The sequence below is a fragment of the Staurois parvus genome, unplaced genomic scaffold, assembly GCF_062004578.1.
Source record: "Staurois parvus isolate SC_StPar_1 unplaced genomic scaffold, SC_StPar_1.0 ptg000694l, whole genome shotgun sequence".
Classification (NCBI taxonomy): Eukaryota; Metazoa; Chordata; class Amphibia; order Anura; family Ranidae; genus Staurois; species Staurois parvus.
The window spans coordinates 1,767,111-1,784,088 of NW_028318490.1; the positions used below are offsets into that span (position 1 = coordinate 1,767,111).

The 16,978-nt window shown below is 41.3% G+C and overlaps 1 protein-coding gene across 1 annotated transcript in view; it reads right to left on the bottom strand.

The window, feature by feature from the left end:
- Positions 1 to 1,614: 1,614 nt before the first annotated feature.
- LOC149446173 (phospholipase A and acyltransferase 2-like) overlaps positions 1,615 to 16,978 on the bottom strand; it is an 82,332-nt gene continuing 66,968 nt past the window's right edge. The window contains exons 4-5 of the mRNA XM_089652788.1: positions 9,552 to 9,811; positions 1,615 to 2,100 (exon numbers count right to left, since the gene is read on the bottom strand). Coding sequence (XP_089508914.1) covers positions 1,981 to 2,100; positions 9,552 to 9,811 — 380 coding nt within the window. The 3' untranslated portion in view covers positions 1,615 to 1,980. The remainder of the gene's footprint in view (positions 2,101 to 9,551; positions 9,812 to 16,978) is intronic.

Sequence of the window (16,978 nt, forward strand, 5' to 3'; positions counted from 1 at the left end):
TTGCTCCAATCTTTTTGCAACCCTGAAATTGTGCCTGGATTAACACCGGCCCCTTTTCAATAGTGGATTAATAAGGGCTTGCTGCGGAAGGAGACTATCTTAATGGTGCTTGTATACATTCTCTGCAATATTTTAAAGACAAGTTGCATATGCATACTACTGAAATCTTTAGATACAACCAGATTATCTAATTTATCCACTCGAAGCTCGCTTTATTGGACGAGTCACCTTTGCTCACCGCCTTTGAACTCTCCTGTAGGAAAAGGGATTCCCTAAGAGGCCGGGTCTCTGCAATATATGCTCTCCTCACTGACCCCAATTGTAAACTTTCTTATATGGAACATTGGGAAAAAGATTTAGCTATCAATTATCAATTATCAGATTGGCAAGATATCGCCTTGGCAATGTCTAAAATTTCTATCAATACGACTTTATTTGAAATTATAAAACTTTGTTGAGATGGTATCTGGTACCTACCCGGATTGCAAAGATGCATCCGTCTGCCTCTGCAATGTGCTTCTGGCATTGTGGCCAAGTTGGGTCTATGTTTCACATCTGGTAGCAATGTCCACTTGTAACTAGATTTTAGATTTGAATGTTCAATTTGGTAAACTCAGTGACAGGTATAAATATTCGCAGATCCCCGGAGATGGCACTCTTTCACAAATTTCCAGATAATGTTCCCAAGAAATCTCATAAATTGATTTCCTATATGTTTCTAGCAGCGATAATTACTATAGCTAGACATTGGAGGCAAACGGTCATTCCACTTGACTATGTTAAAAAGAAAGTTAATTGGATCTTGATTAATGACAAACTCACCTGTTTCCTACACAATAACTCGAAGAAATTCGATAACACATGGAACCCATGGATCCAATACCTCTCTGTGCCTTAATGACCCTCATCTGGACTTTCCTTTCTACTCTTTCCTTTGTTCTTTTTACTCTTTTTGTACTGCTTTGCATTGTATATTCTAGGTTGGCAAGGCGAGATATACTTCATCTCAAATTGGCCATGCTTTATGTCTTGTCTTAACTGCCAATTGTTACAGCAAACTTTGTTGTTTAAATGTTTCTATCTGTATATCCGATGGAACGTTGTTCATTGATATTGCTTGTTTTACTTATGTCTTTTTCCTTTGTAAAACTATTCAATAAAAGCCATTGAAATATAAAAATGTAAGGGTATGTGACAACCAGGAGGAGGTCCAAGCACAAGGCTAATTGTATTGAAATCAACTTCTGTTGCAGTTATTTTGCATGAGCACAATATAATCTAAAGGCTGCCCTGATCATATCTAATATATATAGCCAGCCTGATATCCTATTCTAGTACATGTTTGTCCTCTAAAGTGAGATGATATTTCCTCTATCTGCCTAATAGCTACCATCATATAACTTATTAATGACCCCTCGCTCAGACTCTCTCATGATATGCTAGCACTGACCAGCACAAAGGACATCAGTCCTTACAAGACAACAAAGTGCTACAAAAAACTTTTTTGTGTTTTAGATGTCCCAGTACCCTTTCAGTTAATATTGTACAAATTTGTATGTAATATTACAACTCATTCAGTAGTAAATTCACAGAGATCACTCTAAAACAAATAGGTATGAACTACATAGATTTATTTTGATTATATTACATTTGAATTATAAAAGCACAGACATCAATTATGCAAATAAGGCAACTATATATTTACTACATAGTATGACAATGTGCAATTAGTGTTATAAAATTATAATATAAAATATAGATAAGCATCTAATCAAATAAAAATCTAAGATTAGCGCAAAGCAGGGAGTTAAATAAAAGTCAATAAAGACCATTATTTAACTTATTTAGGGCTAACAATCTGTCCAAAAAAATGCCTTAAGATTCCAAATTGGAAAAGGCTCCTGCAGCCAAAAATAATAAATGCACATTTTTTTACCGGCAAAAAGATGTGCATTTATTATTTTTGGCCAAATGGTGAACTTATTCTGTAAGGTTTCTTTGCCTCCATAAACGTCTTATTAAAGTTGCTAACAATGTAAGAAATCCAAGAACACCAGCGATAATTCCACCTCCAGTTGCATACATCGTTGCATTATCCACCTGCAAGAAGAGCAACATAAAAAAAACTTTGTAAACCCTTTATATTACTACAGAAACTGTTATTTCTTGTTGTGATTCTACAAAAACAAAATAAAAAAATCCCAACTTCAGCCATGTTTGTTTGTTTGGATTAAGTGGGAAAGATTTTATTAGGTTCTTATCACTATAAACAAAAACAGGCAGCACTCCAAAGTAGTAGATCTCCAATTTATATTAAGATTTTATTTTATTTATTTAAGGTATATAGCGACGTCAATTTACGCAGCGCTTTACATATATATATTGTACATTCATATCAGGCCCTAACCCTCAAGGGGCATACAGTCTAAGGTCCCTAACTTACATTCATATTTTAGGGCCCATTTAGACAGGATCCAATTAACCTACCAGCATGTCTTTGGAGTGTAGCAGGAAACTCATGCAGGGAGAACATACAAACTCCAGGCAGGTGGTGCCGTGGCTGGGATACGAACCAACAACCTTAGTACTGCCAGGCAGAAGTGCTAACCATTTAGCCACTGTGCTGCCCATAAGTTATTATGTTAATGCTTTCTAATACAAACCTGTTTTATCCTAATAATTGTAATGATTTATTTGCTGTAACAATAAAAATCATTAGAAAAAAAATGAAACGTTGGAAGGTGGGATTTCAATTTTTTAAAATATGATGTTTGCTATCAATAAATGTTGCCATGTTTTTGTTTAGAAACAATTCTCTCAATATATATATATATATATTATTTTTTTTTTATTTTTTTTTTAAACCATAGCTCTGCTTTATCCCATTGTAATGACAAGAAGTTATGTGAATGAAGCAGAAAGCCCATAGTTGTATATTTGTATCTCATGGTCATTAACAGTTAAAAGAGTGTGAATAATAAGCTATGAATAAATGTTTTATACTTTCTTAAAATTATAAGTGCATTTTATTATTTGTATTCTTTTCTTCTTTACCCTTCCCTCACAATATTTTCAAAATTTAAATATAATGTATACCTACAAGACCTCTGTTAAAAAAAAAAACAAAAATCCATAATTTTCTTTTCCTGGTGCATCTTCATGGCAGCATATAATTGGTTGAGTCTCTGCCCCCACAATCTGATAAAACTGGTTAACTATAAATCAAAGACAGACCTGGCTAACATCATTCTCCGTAACTCTCACCATTTGGTCGGGAATCCGTATGCTGCCATAAAAATGCACCAGGAAAGGAAAATAATGGAAAGGTGCATATACAATTTTCAATTTTCCTGGTGTATCATGGCAGCATACAATGGGAACTAACTCGCCATATGGGAGGGTACATGAAAAAATTTGTAATGCTCAGTAGTGTAAGTATCCTCCTGCACAACAAATTTTCCAAATTTACTGTCACAAGCTGAGCCGGGTTCACCTAATAATGTGTAATAATGGTGTTCTGGGAGGACAGTATTGCTGACTTGCAAGTAGCCTCAGGAGACACTCAGCACTGCTGTCTACAGAGCTGGTACTGCCCTGGCTGAATATGCTCTTAAGTCTTATGGTATAGAAAGGTTCTGTGAAGAGTAGGCTCTTTTTTTGTCTTAACAATCTAGGAGGTGACTGTACTTGTTGATGCTGACTGACACTGCCTTAAGCCATGCGGGGCCAAGCACAGATTTCAGATTTCCTGAATGAAAAGGTATCTGCTAAGCAGGCCATCAGAGTTAGACCAACATCCAGAGGATATGGTTCTCTTGATTCACCAAAGAATGATGGTAAATGGACTTCCTGGTTAAAGTGGAAGGAGGAAGAAACCTTATGGATAAAAGTGGTCTGATTTTAGAATTATTCTGTCAGGGTAGAACGTTAGGTGAAGCTCCTCGCGTACAAAGCCTGTGGCTCTGACACCCTTTTCACAGAGGTTGTGGCAATCAGAAATATGATCTTCAGAGATTGCAGAGTGTAGCCAATTCTGCAGGATAAAAACGAGGCCTAGACAGAGGTTCGAAGACCATAGGCAAGTCCCACTTAGGGAACAATAGTTTCCTGGCAAGTCTAAATTCATGCAAGCCTTTAAGAATTACTAAATGGTTAAGGGCTCCTTAAACTCCTGTAATGGCAGACAAGGCTGAAGTTTGAATGTTAAATGTATTTGAACCTAAGCCCCTGTCCAGCCCCAGTTGAAAGAACTGCGAAGCCTTGGCTGATTTTGGTGATGAAGGATTCCAGGCTTTTGCTGTGAGATCTGCAAATTTTACCCATATTCTCTGGTAAGTCTGATTCATGGAGACCTCTCTGGCTTGACACAAAGTAGCCACTACCTGCACTGAGCACCCTTGACTTGGTAGCCTCAGCCTCCATGCCATCAAATGTAGTCTCTGGGAGCTGTATGGCAAAACTAGCAATGAGAGAGTAGATCCATCATCACTGGCAGAGGCAGTGGTGACTCAGTGCTCAACTGTAGGAGAGATAGACACCAGAGCCTCCTATCAATATTGTAAGTTTCACTGGCAGCCTATGAATTCTACCCTTCCACTGCTGTCTAGGCACAGTACAACTCTTGTGCCTCTTATAAAAGGAGTGAATGCCAGAAGAGCTTTGAATGCTGCTCTCAGTTTGAGAGCATTCATACCATGCCTCAAAAGCTGAACATCCCACGATCTTCCTACTCTTTGAAATGCATCCCCAAACCTTTCTGGCTGGACGTGATAATGTTCCATTTGAAAACAACAATTGGGCAATTAAGAAAAACCAAGGATACTTAGGCACTGTCCTGCTGAAAGAGACTTTGCTCCCAAACCACCTTTGATTTTCTCTATCAGAGGATGGCTCCTCCCTCGTGGAAATTCTACTTTATTTTTTCTGTGTATCCAAAATACCCCCAAGAGCCTCATTCTTTGAGCTGGGCAGAAGAAGCTTTCTTCAAATTAAATAGCTATCAAACTGTTGTATAAGGTGCAGCAGAGCATCCCATTGCTGAATAAGCATCTCATGATTTCTAGCTAGAAAAAGGATGCCATCCATGTCAATGTCCTGGGGGAGGTGGACAGACTGAAGGGAAGGCACCAAAACTGGTAGTGGAATGGATTGGGAAAAGTAAATAGGCGTCTGATAAACCAGAGAGCATCCACTCTCCTAGATTTATCAATAAAAGAACTGATTGCAGATTCTCCATCTGGAATGACTCCAACCTTCTGTGCTTGTTGAGTTTTTTCAAATTAAGCACTGGGCACAGATCACTTGATTTTGAGGTTTTTTTTGTTTTTTTTACTAGGAACAGAGGTGAACTAAATTCTCATCTCCTCTGGGGGCTTGGAACCTTCACGATTGCTCATTTTTACAATTCGTTTGGCTACAAACTGAACCAAAATGTTTTGCTTTTCCATCAAATCTGGTAGCCAGGCTGGCTGTAAGTGATTGGAAGGTGGATATACCCTTAAACTTCCACCAATGTCACACTGATATAGGTGATATGGCTCACTGATCCTGAATATTTTCGCTCCAGGTGTGTTTGCAAAGCTTCAGCTGGCTCCCACAGGCACCCCCCGGATGAGCGCACCCTTAAAAGGACTTCTGCTGTTCTCTCAGGACAGGTGCCTTAGCTTTTTAAGGCTTCAACAATGAAGATTGTTTACTATAGTTCCCTTTTTAATCTTTTCCAAATCCTTAGGATTTTGCCTCCTCGTATCTACCCAGGAGTTGCCGCCTGTATGCTGGACCTTTCTGATTTTTCTGGTTTTTGTCAGATGATATCCCCCTTAACCTGCCAGTGGTCACCCTTAAGATGGCTGTATCTAGTCTACTCCCAAATAGATTGGAGCCAACATCTGGTATCTTGCACTAGTTTGATTTCAAGATGGAATCTGTCGACCATGGCTTCAGCCATAATACCCTCCTTGCTGTGACTGCAAGAAAGAACATTAAATGATGCCTCTGCCACAGAGTCTCCCACCAATTTTAGCTCTTACAAGGCTATTTCCACCTTGTCTCTCTCCACTTCCTCCAGGATTTCTTTAATATTAACTGTCCAACTCCATATTGCACTGTCTACCACTGCAAATGTTTTAGCTGCTCTGCAGGCAGCTGCAGATGCTACAATACATAAGAGCACTTCAGATCTAGATCTAAGTTTTTGGACTAGAGCGTCCTAGATTTCCACCACAAGCGCAGCAACTATTAGGGCTGGTAATTTGTGATGTTTGTAGACAGGGAGCAATAAGAATGAGAGGTGAGATGAAGACCATAAACAACATTGCCTGGATGTCTGCTCTTAGATGGCAACTTGTCTTGATCTTTAGATGGTTCCTTCCATCTGGAGGTCCTTACAGGGCTGTAGATATTACAACAGTATTGGCTCCCTTTTTCTCAATATCTTCACTACTTACCTAATCCTTTTACCTTACAAGCAATGGGTGGTCTTACTGGGCAGCATTCCCCGTAGAAACAGAGAAAAGCAGCAGACTGAAATGAAAAGCAACATGACACGGTAATCCCAGAGCAACACTGAGAAGGAGATAAGAAAAGCCCAGGTGAAATGCCATAAAAAAGGGAAAATATACCTGTAAACAGTGATCGCATACGCATCCTAAATGCATGAGTAGAGAACACCACCATGTGTTTCCCAAAAATTCATTAAAACCATTTAAAACTGTCACCCTTGGCCATTAGTATTGGTATCAGCACCTGAGCATGCTCAGATCGCAGTCTGGGGCTTACAGAATCTCGGAAAAGGGCAAGACAGGAAACTTTCCACAGTGGCCGCATCTCTTCCTGCCATCCATGTTCAGAGTGTACTTGCACTGCTGAAGCCATCTTTGAAATAGTAAACGCCCACAACACAGACAGGTCCAGGAAAGTACTGGAAAACAGAGAAAGGAAGGGAAAAGCATATGGAAAGAAAAGAGAAAATACTGCCATTACACCAAAGCTTTTCTAAAGCACCACCAGAATAGGGCTCCAACCATATAGCCAATTTAGGGATTGCACAGGAAGGACTTCTACCCAGGAGAGGCTGAACCTGGTTGGGGCAACAAACTGTAAGAGATGCCTCGTGACTCTAGTCCTGATCAGGTGAGAACAAAGAGGAAAATGCTGTGAGCCAGGTCTGTCTTTGATTCATAGTTAACCAGTCCTATCAGGTTGTAGGGGCAGAGTCACAACCCAATTTATGCTGCCAAGATGCCCCAGGAAAAATAGAGAAGGGACGGAATTCCTTATACTGAGCTTGGACGCTGAAAAGGTGGTTGATCGCCTGAACTGGCCTTTTCTTTTTGCTACACTTCAATGTATGGGTTTTAAAAGGTCAGTTCCTGTGAGCAATTAAGCATTTATACTGTACCCCTTCCACACAGGTTAAGACACCCTATGCCACCTTGTCTCCATTGGATATGTCCAATGGCATGAGACAGATGCCATCTTCAGGAAGTGATGCCGCCAGGTGAAACGTAAGTAGAAATGTGATCCTGTCACTTTTGGGTCCTACACGATGTCATGTCCAGCTCACTAACACGAAGCTTGAAACACACGCCGGCGAAATACAGAGAAACATGCTGTCCCCACATTGGCTGTACAGACTGGTGCCGGGGTACAGGCACCAGACAATGTGAGTGCATTTTTACTTATTTTATGAACCATGGTTCCTAATAAATACTACATTTAGAGCACATTTCATGGATATTCGTTTTCGTTTTGAGCTTCTTTGAGAGTTACTACTATAAGAAGGGGAGCCTGAAAACCCACCATGTGAAAGCCTACACTTGGGAATCCATATGTCATTTAATCATCCTAGCATTATTTGACCACCCAGAGTGGGAAATTCATTTATTACTCAAAAGTGGTATAGAAGAACCTACTGGAACAATATGACACCCTCCTATGGGACTCTCATTCATTTACATTTTCTGGACTTTACCATACCCTGTATTAGATTCATTACTACATGTGGTGTTAGGAGAGCACTTTATATATATTTGTATATATTTGTATTTCAACTTTTAGGTTTCATGACACATATGTATATATTATAATTTCATTAAGCAAGCTCCTGCCTATTTATGGTTTTGGTATTTAATACCTCACAAAGTTATGCAGGCACCACGATATTGGTTTTTTTTTATTTCTGGGACAAAATCCTAGGTGAGGAGCTCTCCCCAGAAACATGGCAGGTTGTATAGTCTCAGGCAGCCAAAAGTTCCATTTGTCTTCTCTATAGAAAAAACATAAAATACTGTATTTTTGGTATATGACTCCTGACACCCTCCATGCTATTTATGCCACTAGTAGTGATCGCCATTGGAGATGCCAACGGGACCGAGGCAACCTTTTCCATATTTACTGGCAATGCTCCTGTATTATACCATTTTGGAAATCAGTACATCGACTGTTACAGTGCTAATTTGACCTTCCCATCCCTTTTTTGCCTAAACTGTTTCTTTTGGGGTTAAATTATTTGACTTTATCTAAGCAAAATAAAAAATTGCTGAGACACATCCTTACAATTGCAAGATATCTCATTGCTCTCTACTGTAAAAAAAAAAGAACCCATCTTATTCTGCCCTATACACTAGAATTAAGGATGTAAAAGTTATGGAAGAGCTCATTGCTAGATCACACAATACTCTAGAGCTTCATAAAGTATGGGGATTGTGGCATCTCAAGGAAGAGCTGCAATAATTGTCTTTTTAAAATCTTTTTCCTTTTGGTCTATCCGGCTTCTAATATGTAAGTTGACGGTGAAAGTGATGGTGAAGGAGGCATTCCCTCCCCCCCCCCCCTTTTCTTTTTACTCTTTTTCTCTTCTCTCTTTTTCCTATTTTCATTTTATTAATAGTACACTGAGTACTTGGTTGCTGGCACTCATTTATAAATACACTGACAGATTATAGCTATATACAGCTTTTTCAAGATGGATTTGCCTTCTGTGTAATGATATTGTTACCCACCATTCCATTGTCTTTGCCTTTTATAACATTCTTTTTTCCACATGACAATGCAACTTCAGTGTAATGTACTTTCTTTACTCATGTTGCTACAGAGTGCTATGTACGCTGTGTATGTTTTGGAAAATCTTTAATAAAAAGTTATTTATAAAATATACAAATTTAATAAAATGACCCAAATCTTCATATCGTAGTGCATCTAAATTAGTAGGATTGCTTAAACTATACCTATAATATACTGATTTCTATTTCTCTTACCTTAGGGGTTTGCCTATATGGCTAGAGTACCTGGCCTAGCAAGGCTAAGCTGGTGGCTGGACAGCATGATTTTTTATCATCTTACCACAGTTCCAGCATATTTTAGTTTTTTATATACTTTGTTTATAAAAGGGTTTCAGGAATTGTGTATCCACACAAATTTGTTGTCTAATGGTAGGTATGATAAATATGGAATAACGAGCATTGTGGAATACAGCTCTGCTATGGGCTTTATACATAGTAGCTGAACTATAAACAGTAATAATGTCTAGTTGTCAGTGATTCATACAGTACCTGCTTAGAGAATGCTTCCCCATATCTCAGATTAGTTGCAAAGTGTTCACAGTTGGAGCTAGTGAGGGAATACTCCATCGTTTTCCCTACTTCATTTAATGCCGCATTAACAATTTTTTTAGCTGGATAAGGAGAGCATATGCTGTCATACTTGTTTTTCACACTATAATCGCATCCATGGGCGACAAACTCCAACTTCTGCTTTCTCACCACAGCTGTTCCTTTAAGTGCAGAAGATGCGGTGGACCAGCCCGCTTGATCTGAATAGAAGGGGTAGAGTAGATATGTAAGTTGTGCAGCAGATGGAGCTAATAAGTTTAGCACTACTACCTACAATTAGTTTATGGATAAAATGGGCTTTCTGTAGCCTTTAGGAGCCATGTAAAGACCATTGAAACCAAAGAAACGTCATCAACTCCCCCTCCCCCCAACTCTTTCTTCATCCAATCTTACCAGTTGTGCAGGGTTTTCTTCAGAAAAAAAACTCACATGCCCAGAAAATCCAGCATTGTCCTGCTGCTTCACTGCTACAGGCTAAATCTTGCACTGCCATCTTTCCTCCCTATATCATGAGCTTGGTGTAATTTTTTCAGCCAGTGAAAAGTTGTTCAGTAAAAATAATCCACCCTAGTCTACAGATGCCCAATAGCTTTTACGATACTGAGAATCTATTTACTCAACCTCAATTTTTTTTTTCAAATTCTTTATTTATGTAGACAGCACCACACTCACAAAACAGTGCAAAACATCTCCAGTATATAAGGAAGGAAAGGGATAACATCCCCCAAGTACAGAGATCACAATGCAGTAACCAGCCAGGAGTAAGACAAAAAGTAAACATCAACAGGCAATACAATATACTGTAGAGAAGAGTGCCAACATCAGGTGTACCCCGGGGGGGCAACAAAACTAACTGCAACTATGAGTGTTGGGGTCTGTCCGTTTTTATAGAAAGTGTATATAAAGGAATGAGGAACAGAATGGTGTCAGTAACAAAAAGCTGGAAGAGAAAAAAGGAGGGGAAGAGAGAAGGAAAAAAAAAGGGGGGGCAGGGGGAAAGGATAGGTACAGGATACCGGAGAAGGAAGGGAAGTCCAGCCTCTGAGTGTAAAATAATTCAGTCCTGATAGCTGGAAACAAAGAGGGATTTCACCACATGAGAAAACAAACATATTCCAGAGAAGCTAGGTCTTTGAGTAGGCCTCACATCTATTTTTTGACGTTAGAATCAAATCTTCCATTCTATTGACCTCCTCTACCCTTGACAACTAGAGCGAGACAGAGGGAGGACAGGAGTCTCTCCAACGCAGGGCGATACAGGATCTGGCGGAGTTGAATAGGTGACGTACAATCGATTTGCCATATGTTTTTTCAGGAATGTCCGAGACATGTAAAAGAAATAGAGCCGGGTCTTCAGGGAGGACATAATCAGTAAATTTCTGAGAGATACGATGCACCTCCTTCCAGAAGGATTCCAGTTTTGGACACGTCCAAAAAATATGCAATAGAGAACCCCCATCCCCCTGACATCTCCAGCAGCGGTTGGGGAGTGTAGGGCAGCATTTATGGAGTATCAACAGAGTACGGTACCATCTGTTGAGAAGTTTGACGTTGGTTTCTTGTATCCACGTACAGATGGAGGACTTGAGAGCAAAACGGGTGATTTGCCTCTGTTTGACGGGAGAGAAGGATCTGTTCATCGCCAGTACCCATTTCCGCAAAAAAGGTGGGGGGGGGGGGAGTAGTTCTCTGGTGGAGCAATCAATTGCACATACATTTGAGAGAGAGAGTGTGGCAAAGGGCCCTCATCCGTGCAAAGTCATTCAAAAGGATGAAATCGCTTCGGAGGAGGGAGTGCCATCAAGAAATGTCTTAGTTGTAGGGTGCTCCAAAAGTTCAGTCTTGGAAGTAAGCATTGCAAGGAACGGCCACTGTGAAGAATTCAAGAAATGGGATGCTTGGTAGCATAGGGAGCCCAATGAGGCATAAAGTGATCTTCTCATCATTCCCAGCTAAAAATGGATTCCCCAACATCGAAAAAAGAGGAGACTAGGCAAATAACGGGGTGGAAAGGCATACCCAAGAACAAATAAGTAATGTGGTCCCCAGGATCAGGTGTTTCTTAATATTGATAGGAAGATATTTATAGCACCACATTGCCCAGCGTAAGGGGGTATCACATTGAGATTGTTCATTCCGTAGCCACAGCTTAAGGTCAACATGTCTGCACCAGTTTATTAGGCGTCCCAAGTGTGCCGCCTGATACTAATTGTAAAGATACGGAACGGCAACGCCCCCATGTTGTTTAGGGAGAGTAAGCAACTGTCTGTGCAATCTGGGCTGCCTATGAGTCCAAATAAACTCAATAAATAGGGCAGTAGCCTGTTTGAAGAATTCCCTAGGTATATGCATCGGCAAAGCTTGAAAAAGATGAATTTCGGTGAATGGTGAATTTCGGTAGAATAGACATTTTAATGATATTGCACCTGCCAAACCACGAAAATAGGCCTTGATGCCAGGTGGACAGCTGGGTAAGTACTTTACATAGTAGGGGAATGAAATTAAGTGAGTAAAGTTGACATAGGCGTGGAGGGATATAGGTACCGATATAACGGAGTGCCGTAGTAGTCGAAATTAAATTAAACGTATTTTGCAGGGCCGCCAGTTGGTTATAGGGCAAAAACATCCCCACCACCTCCGACTTAGATACATTAATTTTCAAATTAGAAAGGGAGGCATATACTTCTAGTTCCCTGAGAAAATTAGGAACAGAGATGGTCGGGTTGGTCAGTGAAAAAAGCATGTCATCAGCATATGCAGAGACTTTGTACTGGAATTCTCCACTTTGGATAGCGGTACTATCTGGGTTACTTTTAATCATACAAAGAAACGGTTGAAGAGAAAGGGCAAAGAGCAGAGGCGATAAAGGGCAACCTTGGCAAGTACCGTTCGAGATGGAGAAAGGCTCAGAAAGGAAACCATTCGCCTTGACTTGAGCTGTCGCAACTGAATAGACACTGGAAATCCAATTAAGCATCTTCTCTCCCAGCCCCACATGGCGCAGAACCATAAACATGAAAGACCAGGCTACATGGTCAAACTCCTTTTCTGCGTCTGTACTCTAGAACACAGCAGGAGTCTTTTTTTTTTTTTAAAGAAATCTTTATTGGTTTTTATTGTATACATAACATCAACCAACGATGGAATTTAGTAGGTAAATAGAGCATGGCAACATGCCAAAGCAGGCGATAATTCAAGTATAACAAACAGAGCTGTTTAGTATTCATAGAATAACAGCAATTATATTTATAGATCCCCAAGGATGCAGGATAGTAAACAGAAAGAGTACCCTTATAAGGGGAGAAATATTGTGTAATGTACCAAGATGTAGGGGTTAAGAAGAGGGGATTCAGGGTGTGGAGTAATGTGCTAAGTTGAATGTGTAAGTATAAGAATATACAGGTGTAGCCGAATGTTGACCATTTGTCATTATGACCAATGAGGCTGATATTCGTGCATGTGAGTAGCAGATCGAGAAAGAAAAGGGAGATAGGTTAGGTATAGATCAGAAAAGAAAGATAGATCAAAGAACTGGGGGGTATCAGCATACAAAGGGAGATAGAAGAGGGCACGTTAGACATTATGTTGCGTTACCGGAGACCAAAGGCTATATGACTGAGAAACCATACCGCATGACAGGGATTTTGAATACAGCGCAGCGGTATATGTTAGAATGTGACAGTAAAGGAGCTCTTCAAAGATTGTCTGTAGGAAGGGATGAGAGAGGATAAGAGGGTAAAGTGCAAGGGTAAAAGAAAGACAGATCTTAGTAATAGTGAAAGATCAGTGTCTAGGGAGCACAGCAAAAGTAATATAACACACATTTGCATTCAGAGACAAAGATATCACAATGCATCGGGAAATAACATTAGGAAACCTGTGCCTAGACCTGTAAACCTTGGGAAGGAGACTGAGAATCCAGGGTGGGAGAAACTCTTGAAATATAACGTCCCCACTTTTGGGTTTACTTTTCCTCTCCGTGTGTGGAAGGAGAGGTGTATAAGTTGAGCCGGTCTAGACGAAGTAGGAAGTTCAAGTCCTGCTTAACATCAGAGATGCTAGGTGGGTAACTAGAAACCCATTTTTTTTTAAGATAGACCTCCTTGCAGCCATCAGGCAGGTGGAAAGCCATGGTTTGGCAGCTCTGAATAATGCAAGTGGGAAGTGATGAACGGGGATTCTTCCAAGCAGGGGCGGACTGACCATTCGGAAACCTGGGCAGGGTTTAGTGGATGTGACGTCAGGACGCTCCTCGAGACTGTCGGCTGTGGTATCGCGGTGAGCGAGGTTTGTCCCTGCTATTTCAGAGGCTGTCATTGCTGGTGTCGGCTCAGACACTTTTCTTGTGAGTGCATATCCGATGTTTTAATAAAGTATATGTGTTTTAAATTTACTGCACCATTATATCTTTTCTTGATTCCCCGAGCATTACCAATATTTATGGAGAAATGATGACCACTTGCCGATAAGGCTGTTTAATATGTGCTGATTGGCTGATTGCAATTTGTTGCTCCCATACTTTGGATAACTCTACAGATCATCGCTCCCAGAGCAATTGCTATTATGCTGATTTATAATTTGATCATCATATAGCTCTGGTGAGTTTATTCATTTCATTCGGTGGTGTATTTTTGCACGGTGTTTTTTGATTTATACAAGATTCCAGAATTGATTATCACTTTTGATGGTGGTTGGACTTATATAAGCATTACGGACATTATTTTGTATTTATTTATTATTTTATTTTGTTATTTGTGGTAATTCATTATTTAGCGCATTACTTTATTCATCTATATTACGTACCTCTTTTTGTTTAGGATTGCAGCTTTATTTTGATTTATTTTGCTGACGCTTCTTCTATTACCAGGTACAAAATAGATTTTAGGTTTTAATGTTAGGGAGACCCATTCCACCTTCACATATGGGGAGGAACAACTTATGAAGAGCAATGTGTGGGCTGCACCCTTTCCAAAGGAAGCTGGAGATTGCTTTGTTTAACTTGACAATATCTGTATGTTTGAGCAGGAGAGGGATAGTTTGAAGGGGGTATAATAGTTTCGGGAAACTCACCATCTTGAAGAGAAGAGCCCTACCCATGAGCGATATCTTTCCACATTTCTAATTCCCCTATGATTTTTTGTATTACTGGCGAATAGTTAAGAGAATAAAAAGACAAGGCTAATTTCCCAATTTTAAATACCTAGATAGTTGATATGACTTGTATTAATTTTGAAAAGTGAGTCACGGGCCCATATAGGAGGACATGCATGGTATAAGGGGAGAACTTCGCTTTTTGCAAAATTAATGTGGAGGCCTGAGCAACGTCGAAAATCTAAAAAGACGTATTGGATGTATGGCAAATCTAAAGACGGATTGGATGTGAATATTAATATGTCATCTGCGAATAGAGCTAGGCATAGATCTTGTGCAATTTGGATGCCAAGGAGTTGTGATTTGAATAGCAAGAAGCGGGCTAATGGCTCTAGAGCTAAATTGAAAAGCAGGGGGAATAAAGGGCAACCTTGCCTTGTTCCCTTATGGAGTGGAATAGGGATAGATGTTTGTCCCGCTGCTACTACCTGAGCCATTGGAGCTGAGTACATTGCCTGAATTAGATGCGTGAATAGTGCAGAAAACAAACCCAAGCAAAGTTAAATGTAGCCATTGAAAACTAACGTTATCAAAGGCTTTTTTGGCGTCGAGAGAAATAATCGCTAGATCCTGAAGTGGATTGTTTTTAGCATCTCCTCCAATCCTCGCCGACTCGTCTCCACCTTTAACTCTCACTCTCTCTGCCCCCACCTCCACCCAGCACCTCACTCACCGCCCTTGAGATTGCCAATCGCTTCAAAAACAAGATTGATACATTTTCACACGGACATCGCCACCGCTCACACTCCCTCCAAACCCGTCCCCTCTCAAACAACTACCCCCTCATCACCCCTCTCCCTCGTCACAAACCGCAGGGACTTCGTCGCTGCTCAAACTCCCTCCAACCCCGTCCCCTCTCACACAGCTACCCCCTCATCACCCCTCTCCCACGGCCCCACCACTGCTCTGACCTCCACCCCACCCAACATTCCTCACACTGAAGCCCCCTCAACACTCCACACCTTCAACCCCACTACCATCGAGGAAGTCTCCAAGGTCTTCTCTAATGCCCACCTCACCACTTGCCCCCTCGACCCTATCCCCTCACAACTCCTACAACCTCCCTCCCCCTCCATCCTACGCTCCCTCACCCACATCTTTAATCTCTCCCTCTTTTCCGGCGCATTCCCCTCCCCTCTGAAGCATGCACACATCACCCCCATACTTAAAAAGCCCTCCCTGGACTCCAATGACCTGAACAACCTCAGACCCATCTCCCTGCTCCCATTCACATCCAAACTCCTCGAGCGCTTAGTCTACACTCGCCTAAGCTCTCACCTCAATGACAACAACCTCCTTGATCCTCTACAGTCTGGCTTCCGTCCCCTACACTCCACCGAAACAGCCTTATTCAAACTCTCCAATGACCTTCTAACCACCAAAGCTAATGGCCACTACTCAGTGCTCCTACTCCTTGACCTCTCCATGGCCTTCGACACAGTCGACCACCCCCTCCTCGCTCTCTCATCCTACCTATCACAACGCTCTTTCAGCGTTACCTACAATGCTACCACCTCCCCCTCACTCCCCCTCTCTGTTGGGGTCCCTCAAGGCTCTGTCCTCGGGCCCCTTCTCTTCTCCATCTACACCTCCTCCCTTGGCCACAGACTATCCCCGCTTCAGTCGATCCTGAATACGGCAGCCAGACTCATTCACCTTACCAACCCCCCTCTGCCAATCCCTCCACTGGCTTCCGATTGCCAACGGATCAAATTCAAAATCCTAACACTGACGTACAAAGCTGTCCACCATACTGCCCCAAATTACATCACCGACCTAATATCCAAGTACCACCCAACACGCACACTCTGCTCCTCACAAGACCTCCTTCTCTCTAGTTCCATGGTCTCCTCCTTCCATGCCCGCCTCCAGAATTTCTCCAGGGTGTCACCCATCCTCTGGAACTCCCTGCCCCAACCCATCAGACTATCACCTACTTGCCTCTCCTGAAAACCCACCTCTTCAGGGAAGCCTACCCCACCCCCTGCTAATTGCCATCCTCCTCCACTCTTCCTACCACTCCATCCCCCACAGCTATCGCCTCCTGTACCACTAACCCCTCCCTCCTAGATTGTAAGCTCGAAAGAGCAGGAACCTCGAACCCCTCGTGTATCGCATTGTATTGATATTGTACTGTCGCATGTTCTGTCCCTCTTTGTAATGTACAGCACTGAGCGAACTGTTGGCGCTTTATAAATACTGTATATTATTAATAA